At 39.7% G+C, this 11,858-nt stretch overlaps 1 protein-coding gene across 1 annotated transcript in view; it reads right to left on the reverse strand.

The window, feature by feature from the left end:
• Positions 1-328: 328 nt before the first annotated feature.
• Positions 329-11,858, reverse strand: part of LOC103510809 (nucleosome-remodeling factor subunit NURF301) — a 45,154-nt gene continuing 33,624 nt past the window's right edge. Inside the window, exons 15-18 of the mRNA XM_026824768.1 lie at positions 2,459-2,694; positions 1,371-1,499; positions 850-979; positions 329-501 (exon numbers count right to left, since the gene is read on the reverse strand). Coding sequence (XP_026680569.1) covers positions 329-501; positions 850-979; positions 1,371-1,499; positions 2,459-2,694 — 668 coding nt within the window. The remainder of the gene's footprint in view (positions 502-849; positions 980-1,370; positions 1,500-2,458; positions 2,695-11,858) is intronic.

Consider the following 11,858-nt stretch of genomic DNA (forward strand, 5'->3'; position numbering starts at 1 on the left):
AGATACCTGAGAACAAACGTAGGATTGTTAAGGATTTTACTATAAATTCCGCTTTTTATTTTAAGAGGTTTGATAGTAAAAAGCCAGCCGTTCCGAGAACGAACATTATACGAAGTTGTCTTAAGGTGCAGACCCAACTCGAGTAATGGGAAGTAAGGACCAAGGTCGGGGTCCACAAAGTGAGTTTAAACTTGGTTTAAGTTTCAATCTCGGTTTAAGAAATCTGATTTCCTTTTTTTTTCAAGAGGTTTGACAGAGGGACCTGTAACTGCTAAGGTTTTATCGTCCCGAAATCGAAGAGAGAAGGAAGACAGGATACGAAGTTCTGTTAGTTAATACTTACACTGACTTGCTGCCACTGTTGTTGGGGTTGCAGTGTCTGTGTGGTTAGATTGGACCGTACCACTTTCAACGTTTGACCGCTAGGTGTCACGATAGACGTACCACCCCCAGGACTAGGACTCGCGGTCGACGACAGGAGGGTCGGGGTTTGAGACCCGGCTGTGGAAAGAAAAAAAGGAGAGAAATCTTTCAATTAGCACCAGAAAAGAACCAGTCAGGCTTTACCTAATGGAGGAAAAGAACCTGATCTTAAATATGTATGTACATACTTCTTTGCTTACAAATCCATAGTATTCAACTATTTATACCTCCTATTGTAATTAATAATTATTAATTATATTGTAGGTATGTGAACAAAATAATAAAAACAAAGGTTTATTAAAAATTGAATTGAAATTGATTTTTTTTCTTATCAAACAGATAGAGGGAACTGTAACTGCTAAGGTCTTATTGTCCCGAAATCGAAGAGAGAAGGAGGATGGAAAACAGGGTGGGAGAAAAACTTACACGTTAGAGCAGCTCGGATGAGAACTTGCTGTCCATTGATAGTGGCCAGAGTAGCTTTACCGCCACCCTGTAGAGCTATCTGTTGAACTAGGTTGTTACCAGTACCACCCTGGTTAGCGGTGGTCAGGATCTGAAATATGATGTAAATTAATAAATGGAGGATTGGAGGGAGGGGCGTTCATGGAGGCCCTAAGGCGAAATAGAACTGTTGCTTCTTCTTTTTGCCTTCTCTCCTGTTCAGACGGGGTCGGCGTTTTTTGTCAGTCTCTCAATCAGCCCTAACTAGGGTGATTGCTTTGGCCTGACATTTGGTTTTGGTTACAAATTTTACGAGTGGATGCCCTTCGCACTCAACCTATGCTATTTCTTTAGCAAGGGAAATTCAGGCTGGTATACTTCCTGTTTATAGTCCCCCAGCTAGACCAAGCTGGTATACTCCCTGTATAAAGTCCCCCAGCCAGACTAGAAGGTTGATTCCTACGTAAAAAGTTGTGAAAAATCCAAACATAAGGTTGTCTTACCTGTTGTCCACTAGTGTTAAGCAACACTTGCTGTGAAGTCACCACTTGGTTGCCCCCGATCATGATTTGTTGGCTAGAGTTGGGCGTGTTGTTGATCTTCTGAATTTGTTGGGGTCGAATTACTACCGTCTGAAATCATAACAAACACATGAGTTAACCGAAAATAAGAAAGTGCCAGCCTAGTTAGCTTAGTTGGTAACGCGTCTGCCTTGTAAGCGCTAGGTCGCGGGTTTGATTCCCGCCCGGGGCGAATTTTATCCTAAACAGATAGGGTTCGTTCTCGTAACGGCGGGCTTTCTCCTACCCTGTCTTAATTTTTAATATGATCATTCTTTTCCTGTCAATCTTCTTATGCCCGTAATGCCGCCTTTGGTCGCTGCTCATTTTAAAGTACCTCACGGGGCTGAGGGCACCTTATGTCCTTACGAGACTGAATGTACCCGAATTCAAAGAAGATCCGAAGAAATTTCCGCCTTGCCGAGAAAAAAGGCCATAGAGCGCTCTACCGAGAGTACAGAAAAATTCTTCAGTGTAATGGCACCTTTAAATCGACAATTTTTAAAGCTCGAGTGTCTCATATTTCAGACGATTTTGATTGACTACAAAGCGATCTATAGTGTAATGGCACCTTTAAATCGACAATTTTTAAAGCTTGAGTGTCTCATATTTCAGACGATTTTGATTGACTATAAAGCGATCTATAGTGTAATGGCACCTTTAAATCGACAATTTTTAAAGCTTGAGTGTCTCATATTTCAGACGATTTTGATTGACTACAAAGCGATCTATAGTGTAATGGCACCTTTAAATCGACAATTTTTAAAGCTTGAGTGTCTCATATTTCAGACGATTTTGATTGACTATAAAGCGATCTATAGTGTAATGGCACCTTTAAATCGACAATTTTTAAAGCTTGAGTGTCTCATATTTCAGCCGATTTTGATTGACTATAAAGCGACTTACAGTCCTATTCATTAATCTTTTTCGCCTTTTCCCGAGTTCAGACGGGGTCGGCGTTTTTCATCAGCTACTAAATCAGTCCTAGGGGGTGATTGCTTTCGGGCTGACGGTCAAAGGTTTTCTCTTACCTGTCCTTGTTTATTAGTCGTGACTATTTGCTGGTTGAGTTTGACCGGGGTGATGGCTTGTTGTCCGCCAACTTGTTTCACGGTGATGGGTGTCATCTGTCTATTGGCGACGGATATGGTGCGTACGATGGGTACAGTGTTGCCAGACGTGGGCACGCGGGTGAGGAAGCGGGCGGGCGACGTTGCCAGAGATGTCGGCGGGGTGGCGGCCCCTCGCAGGGTGACCAGGTTACCTCCTAAGGGGAGAGAGAGAGATATTTTATTATTTTGTTTACACATAAATTGTATTAAAAAAAAAAAAAAAAAAAAAAATGTTTTTAAATGCAAATCAATTGTGTTGCTGTTGTAGTTGTTGTTGGTTTTGTTGTTGTTGTTGTTGTTGTTGTTGGGAGGGTGTGGAGTTGACGGATGGCGTGAGAGAGCCCTGGGAGATTTGTTGGGTCTGTTGGGAACAAACAGAAATATTTGATTACGAATGGTTCAGCCATTTATAAAGATTTCTAGAATCCAGATTCGACAAATCAATTTGGCTTTACAAGTCTACGATTCCATAAATAAAAGATACCAAATTGAAGTTGATTTGTTCATAACTGATATTTCTATTGATTTTAAGAAATTTCAGAAAAATAATATCCGTGAAATTTGCTTTTTCTCAGCGTTCTCTACCACCTAACCCTTAGAGCTCCATTATTATGAGGTCAAACTCTAAAATAAATGAAGATAAAATTCCATGCCTCAGCTGGGATCGAACCCACGCCCTCCTGTTTACCAGGCGAGTGTCTTGACCACTACGCCACCGAGGTAGTGATAATGGTGGTATGAGGCTTGGAGTACAAGAGTAGACTTTGACTTGCCTGTACAGACACGGGAGGGGGTGGGGTGGCCTCTACAGGGTTGCCAGACTGTAGCAAGTTCTGCGTCCGAATAGTGAATGTCTGGGGACTCTGCGCCACTTCGGAATTTGTTCCAGTGTTGCCAAGCTGAGGAAATAAACAGAATAGTTTACGATATTACAAGTCTTGCTGGGGACGTCAAGCAGGGAGTAGACCAGCTTGGTCTGGCTGGGGGACTTTAAACAAGGAGTATATCAGCCTGAACTTTCCTTGCTAAAGAAAGAGCAAAAGTTGAGTGTGAAGGGCATCCGCTCGTAAAATTTGCAGCCTAAACCAAATGTCAGCCCAAAGCAATCACCCTAGTTAGGGCTGATTGAGAGACTGACGAAAAACACCGACCCCGTCTGTACATGGGAAAATCATGAATATTTGTGGTAAAGCAGAGCCTTTTCAAAACTTGGAAATTGAACCCAGGATCTCCGGCGTGCAAGCTTAGTGTGATACCCACAAGACCACGAAATTCTTGAAGAAAAGGCTAAAACTCCATCCATAGCTTGGCTAGAATTGAGCCCACGTCCTTCTGATTACGATGCGAGCGACTTGACCACATGGTCAGGTCGTGCGTTCAATCCCAGCCAATTTTATCCTCAAATAATTTGACCACAATAATAATTTAGTAGTAGCCTACTGCTGGAGTGAAGGGACTTTTCAGTCCTATTCGAGCAGTTTAAACAAGCATTATTATTGGGCCCTGCATGAGCTTCATTGAGTATGCTGGCATAGTGATGGGTAAATACCCGGGTACTTATTTTTGGGGTAAATACCCAATTTTTATAAATACCCGGGTATTTTCAATTTTGGGCTCTTAAGTTCCTCAGTCGAATTTTGCCCGGGAAATTAAAAAAAAAAAAAATCAATTGACGATGTTTTTTGTTTATTTTTCTTCTTTTTTTTTAAATACCCGGGTATTCACCCATCCGGGGGGTGGATAAATACCCGGGTAAATACCCAATTTTTATTTACCCACCCAGTGGGTATTTACCCACGACCCATCACTAGCTGGCACAGATTCCTACAGTGAGCTGAAGAGATTAACCCAAGACAGAGAAGCATGGAGAAGAGTTGCCAACCAACCAATCCTTGGATTGAGATGATAGATAGATAGATTATTATTGGTGCCAGTGTTCTCACCTGAGGTTCGGTTATCACAGGGGCTTCTTCTCGTTTTCTCTTCCTCAGTCCAGATCGAATGGGATTGGGTACCTCACGCACCGTTTTGGGCACCTCCAACGGAATCACCACCTGTGAAATGAAAACGTGAATAATTATTATTATTATTACACAATTGGATCAAACTTTATTAAATATACAGATGGTAACAAAAAGTATATACATATAAATACAAATAAAGTTTGATCAAGGGTGGGGTTAATGCCTATGGCATTCTCTACCACCCCACCCTTGATGCAGATGTCACCTTATGACCTCATATCTGTGAGGGTGTAGTCGCTGTAGATTAAAAAAAAAAAAAAAAGAAAGAAACAGTAAAATATTCATATAACACTTGTAGGTATGTATGTTGGTAGGTAGGTATATGATATTTTGTATTCCACCACCTGATCATAAAAACGAAAAGGCCCACAGACGGCTCTACTCATTGAATTTTAGGACAAAAACTATAAAAAACCCCTCATAAGTACAATATAAAATTGAAATATCAGACGAATTCAGCACCGAAAAAGAGGTGTCAATTAAGGGCGATTCTTTGAATAAATAATTCAATTGAAATTACAGCAGGATGGGTAAATTAGTTAAATTTTGGCTCTATTTCCATTTTAAGTTTTTTTTTTTTTCAAGAGTTTGACAGAGGGAACTGTAACTGCTATGGTCTTATCGTCCCGAAATCGAAGAGAGAAGGAAGACAGGATAGGAAAAAGCCAGCCGTTCCGAGAACGAACATTATCCCATCAGGATAAAATCCACCCCGGGCGGGAATCGAACCCGCGGCCTAGCGCTCACAAGGCAGACGCACTACCAACTAAGCTAACCAGGCTGGCAAGTAGATAATTTGATTAGTTAGTTTGCTTTCTATTTGAATAGATAGCCAAGGACCTAGTACTGATCTAGTAGTAATGGAGCAGTTGCAAATGGGTAAAAATTATAAATAAATGGTCGATTCCTAGCTTTCAGAAACGGAACCAATTCCGATGGAGCATGATCTTTGATTTCCTATGGTTTATAGTGAATATAGTGCAGTTTCCAAAAGAGATTTTTTTCTTTAAGAGGTTTGACAGAGGGAACTGTAACTGCAATGGTCTTATCGTCCCGAAATCGAAGAGAGAAGGAAGACAGGATAGGAGAAACCCAGCCGTTCCGAGAACGAACATTATCCCATCAGGATAAAATCCGCCCCGGGCGGAATTTTTTGAAATCAACCCCAATCAGATTGCTTGATCCGAAGTTAATATTTTCATTCTCGTTTTCATAGAAGACACCCCGGGCTGGATTCACTTCATATTCAACGTTGTCTGGTGGTTTTTGACGTTTTTCATGATCGGCATTTGCGTATGGGCGACAGTAGACAGAATTCATGCGGCTTGTGGTACGGTGTTGAAATGGTTCCTTTATAAATTCTTCTGGATTGCTTGTGCCATAAGTCTCTTGAACGGGATTGAGGTATATTGGAGCTTCTATGTGAACAATGAGTGAGTTTGATCTCATTCAGGAGAGGTATATTTCATATTGTTTGTTCTTAAGAACGTTCATCGATATGTTTGTTCTTAAGAAAAATAAAACCAATATTGGTGAATTTTCTCCAATCCAACGTATGGAGAAAATTGGAAACCATATAACCAGCGGTGCAGGTCTGGATCTGTTTTCCTGTGGATTGCAGGAGATTATTAATGTTTTTAGAAGTGGTAGTAACTGATAGTATATGGATGGTTGGGTAGATACCCTATAGGTATTAATTTCTTTTTAATCTTTAATATTTTTATTATTATTATTATTATTTGCATTTTATTGTATTTTTCCAATAAAAAAATGTAAAAATGGGATTATTCCCGTGAATAAAAAAAAAGTCCCTTTCCTCCCCCAGAATTAGATGTGACTTGGCGGATAACTTTTCACCACGGAAAGTTTTTTTTAGGGATTTCATAACTTTTTTTTTTGTCAAATCAGGAATTGGAACATGGCGGAGAACTTTACACCACAGAGGTTTTTTCAGTGGGATTTCATTACTTCTTGTGGTATATTTTAGACTTTTTAAAGACACTTTTTCACAGGCTTGACCTCAGAAATCAGAAATGAAAATTCCCCAATCATCTTAGAAGCATATAGTAAGCTCAGGGCAAGATTCCAATATTGTAAAAAAAATAATAATAAAAAAAAATCGAAAATTGGATTTTCAAGAATGAATTGAAATGACTATCAATTAATTTTTTCTCCCAAATGCAGCTATCCTCCGTTCACTTACCACAGGATTGGACTTGGCCTGATGCGCAAACCCCTGCACGGCAATGCGGCCCGCATGGCGCGCCAATTTGCGCAACTCATGCTGCGGCAAAACCAGGAGCGAGCGCTTCTTCGAGCGCGTGTGAAACGTAGAGCAGTGCGGATATTTGACTTGGTTCCGCTTGCGACGCTTGTCACCGCCCGGCATTACCACGCGTTTCAGATAAATCTGCGAAAAGAATAGAAAAAAAAATAGAAAATATATAATGGTAGAATGCACTTTATTGCCAGCAAAAGACTGGAAAGGCCATTTACTCCCACAGTCCAGTCTAATAGAAAATATATAATGGTAGAATGCACTTTATTGCCAGCAAAAGACTGGAAAGGCCATTTACTCCCACAGTCCAGTCTAAATAAGATTAGATGTTATGTATTTGACTTGGTTCCGCTTGCGTCGCTTGTCACCGCCCGGCATTACCATGCGTTTCAGATAGATCGGGGAAAAATAATAGAATAGTAGAATGCACTTTTTATACTGCCTGCTGAAGACTGGAAAAGGAAATTCAATATACTCCCGCAGTCTAGTCTAAATAAGATGTTAAGTATTTGATCGGTACACTTTTTTTTAAACAATAAACCTGTTAAACAAATTTGTTTAAAGATTTATGGAGAGGACCAACCCGGGGCTGATTTTATCCTAAACGGATAATGTTCGTTCCCGGATCGGCTGGCTTACTCTATCCTCTTCTTCTCACTTCGCTTTCGGGATAAGACCTTAGCAGCTCCAATTCCCTCTATCAAACTATACCTTCTTCGAGTTTTTAGTTGATAATTGGACAGAATTAGGCAGAAAAGAACCATCCCCTTAATGAATGGAGCAGTTGCAAATGGGTAAAAATTATAAATAAATGGTCAATTTCTATGTAAAAAGTTGGGAAAAATCCAAATCTGAAGTCAAAACTCCGAAAAAATAACCGTAAAAGGTCGAAAATTCAATTTTTAATTGCCGTTCTAATGAAAAAGTTCAAAGAGTTGTGACGTCAGATTTCACGTCAAAATGCGCAAAAAAACATCTTTATAAATAAAATTAGATAAACCAATTTAGAAAGGAGGTTAGTTTTGAGAATAGACTAACCAATAGGTGACTAGAAATATGGACTAATATTATCCAATACGAACAACGAAATGTTTGTACTCAAGATTTTATGCTGGGGAAAATAGAAGACAATACTGATTTTGGCACAAGAGGTTTCTTGGAAAATATAGGAATTGCTGTGAAAAAATTTGTTGGCGTTTTGTGAAACATGTTTTCTCCCACTGAAATAATGGAGCAGTTGCAGTTGGGTAAAAATTATATGAATAAAAGGTCGATTCCTACGTAAAAAGTTGTGAAAAATCCAAATCTGAAGTCAAAACTCCGAAAAAGTAACTTAAAAAGGTCCAAAAACAACACGGAAAACAATCAGACGAAATACTGTTACGAATGCGAGCGTAATGCAAGTGACTTGGCGACTAGAAAGTTAAGAATCATGGATTTAAAATAATTGGATAACTCTGTGTCCTTTGGAGACTTTGGATTCTGTACAAATTTAGCTTCGCTTAAATTTAGCCATTTTGGACTAGAACAGATGTTGAATCACAGCTCTCACTGGACTTCTTATAATATTGTGAGGCCCTCAAATTTTCTTCACTCTTATGTCAAGTACGCAGATGGGAGTTTGTTATCTATTTCTATTCAAATCCATGATAAATAATATGAGAGATAGAGTTAGGAAGAAAAAACAAAGAACAAAACAATAATCTAACTACGAAAAATGTGTGAGGAATGGGATTCTACTACAAAAAAAGCTACTATCCGCAGACCAAGGCCGAAATTCACAGTCACTGTTGATTTTGTTCTAGAACAGATGTTGAATCACAGCTCTCACTGGACTTCTTATATTATTGTGAGGCCCTCAAATTTTCTTCACTCTTATGTCAAGTACGCAGATGGGAGTTTGTTATCTATTTCTATTTAAATCCATGATAAATAATATGAAAGATAGAGTTAGGAAGAAAAAACAAAGAACAAGACAATAATCTAACTACAAAAAATGTGTGAGGAATGGGATTCTACTACAAAAAAAGCTACTATCCGCAGACCAAGGCCGAAATTCACAGTCACTGTTGATTTTGTTTGGTTTTGAAGACCAAAAACAGCCATCCAATCAGATACGAGATAATATCTGTGAATAACTAAATATTCATTTGTGTATGCTGCAAATGTCGGGATCATTGACCAATATTCATTTAAAGAAGATATTCTCTGTCTGTTTTGGGTCAGCGCGGACTGTAAAACCGTATAATAATAAAACTAGCTTTAGAATTCGGCCTTGATCCACAGTCTAGTTAATCGTGAACTCGGAAATAGGATATTCTCTGTCTGTTTTGGATCAGCGCGGACTGTAAAACCGTATAATAATAAAACTAGCTTTAGAATTCGGCCTTGATCCACAGTCTAGTTAATCGTGAACTCGGAAATATTTGTGTATGCTGCAAATGTCGGGATCATTGACCAATATTCAATTATTCATTTAAAGAAGATATTCTCTGTCTGTTTTGAGTCAGCGCGGACTGTAAAACCGTATAATTATAAAACTAGCTTTAGAATTTGGCCTTGATCCACAGTCTAGTTAATCGTGAACTCGGAAAACCCGGTTTGACCGGATCAGTTTTACCAGATTTTTCACCGCTTCGGACGGTAGCGCCTCCGCCTACCCTATGATAAGATATTGTACTTCACACCTTAGGTCTTTTTGAAGATAGGTACTGCTGATAAATTTGCTTCAATATTAAACTAACCTAAACCCTCCTTGGTTCAAGACATATTTGAGGGCTGCTGAAGAAAACTTTTGTCTGAAGCTCATCAGATTGCTTCGGACGGGCGGCATTTACCAGACGAGCGAGAACCGCTTTTTCTTGGGAATGTGATTGACGGTGATCTTTTTCAGAGCCGCCGGCGGGACGTTTTTCCGCGGCTTAAAGAGATTTACCTGGAGGCCGACTTTGATTTTCTTGGTCAGGGCGCCCTGGGGGAACACGGCTTGGACTTGCGGCACGACGCTCGAGGACACCATACCACCCTCCGGTCCTATGGCGTGGACTTCTTGCTTGACGCGGGACACTACGGCGAAGTAGTGGGGGAAATCCATGGTGAGGATGCGAGTCAGACGGGAAGGATCTGCCTCAACTGGGGGTGGCATGTCTGTGAACAGAACGGAAGGGAGGTCAAATCAATCTTGTTTATGGTTCTTATCAATAGCCGAAATAGCTAGAATATAAAGCCCGTATTTTTAAACAACCCTCAAGTGACAACCGAGGAACAAAATGTCGCCTAAACGGATTTAATTGGGCACGAAGATTTCAGTGCTAATCATAATCTAGTTGATATTAAAATGAAATGAGCATGCAGACACTGCGTCGCCATTTTGAATCTCATAACGGCCCAGTGGCGGATATTAGAATGAGGGCGGATACATTCAATTTAGACCGGCCGGCGGCCATCCGCTATCAAGTAGACTTGTCAGGCACGCCTGAACAGATGCGTCTGTCAGGTCTACCTGATAGTGTATGGCAGCAATAATAAGTCTCTCAGGCGATCAGTCAGGTCTACCGGATAGTGAATGGCCGACCTTATAGTAATTTTTTTATTCAGTTTGTGAAATGCAAATTATTTCGGGATATCTCTTCCATATTCAGGTCTACCGGATAGTGAATGGCCGACCTTATAGTAATTTTCTTATTCAGATTGTGAAATGCATATTATTTCGGGATATCTCTTCCATATCATATTTCACGAACATTAAAACGAGAAGGAAAAAGAAATCAGTTTTGTATGAGCTAGACTGAATTTTGACCCGCGATAAAATTGAGATCAACTCTCGTTCTTAATTCCGCCTCTGTTGTGAAATTGAAAAATTTGGCGAAAATTCGTCACAAAATTTTACGACTTGTCTCAAACACTAAAACGTCATACGTAATATTGGACGTAGAGCAAAATATTAATGAATAAAATAAAATGTGTAGAAAAAAATCTTGTATCACTCTCTCGAAATCAAATGAAACTTTCTTTGAGTCTTCCATATAAAAATGAAACTGCATTTTAAAGTCTCCTATATTTGTGTCGATCAATATCGACTGGAAACCCACACAACGAAATTTTAATTTTGTTAAATTTCATGACTTGCCCCAAGTCAATAAAATTCATTGAGAACGTAATATTGGACGTAGAGCAAAATATTAATGAATAAAATATAATGTGTAGAAAAAAATCTTGTATCACTCTCTCGAAATCAAATGAAACTTTCTTTGAGTCTTCTATATAAAAATGAAACTGCATTTTAAGGTGTCCTACGTCTACGTCCTATATTTGTGTCGATCAATATCGACTGGAAACCCACACAACGAAATTTCAATTTTGTTAAATTTCATGACTTGCCCCAAGTCAATAAAATTCATTGAGAACTTGTGACAAGCATTTACTCACCTAGGATGGTCAACACAGATAAAATTCCTTTCTAAAAGGTTTCAAATTTGGCTCAAAAAAGACATTTAAGGTGTGTGTCCATACATAGTTGACCGGCCATTGATCGATGTCGACTGACACGTTCACACTGCCTGGATAGCATAGTTTCACCTGCTCGATCGACGGCCTGTCGACCATGTTTCTGGACACACCTTTAAAGGTTTAAAATTTGGCTCAAAGAAAACGTTAAGATCTTAAAGGTTAAAGTTAAAAAGTTTCCACACTATTGCAGAAACTTGCAAGGTGTGGACTCACCCAAAGCTGGGAGGTGCCTTGCCCAGGTCGACGTTATCAGGGGCGGCCACATTGGTCAGGTTCAGTGTGTACGAGGTGTGCAGGGGCGAGATGGAATCATTCCGGATTTAATTGGGCACGAAGATTTCTGTTCTAATCATAATCTAGTTGATATTAAAATGAAATGAGCATGCAGACATTGCGTCGCCATTTTGAATCTCATAACGGACCAGTGGCGGATGTTAGAATGAGGGCGGATACATTCAATTTAGACTTGATAGCGGATGGCCGGCGGCCATCCGCTATCAAGTAGACT

The sequence above is a fragment of the Diaphorina citri genome, unplaced genomic scaffold (assembly GCF_000475195.1).
Source record: "Diaphorina citri unplaced genomic scaffold, Diaci psyllid genome assembly version 1.1 scaffold646, whole genome shotgun sequence".
NCBI classification, from domain to species: Eukaryota; Metazoa; Arthropoda; class Insecta; order Hemiptera; family Psyllidae; genus Diaphorina; species Diaphorina citri.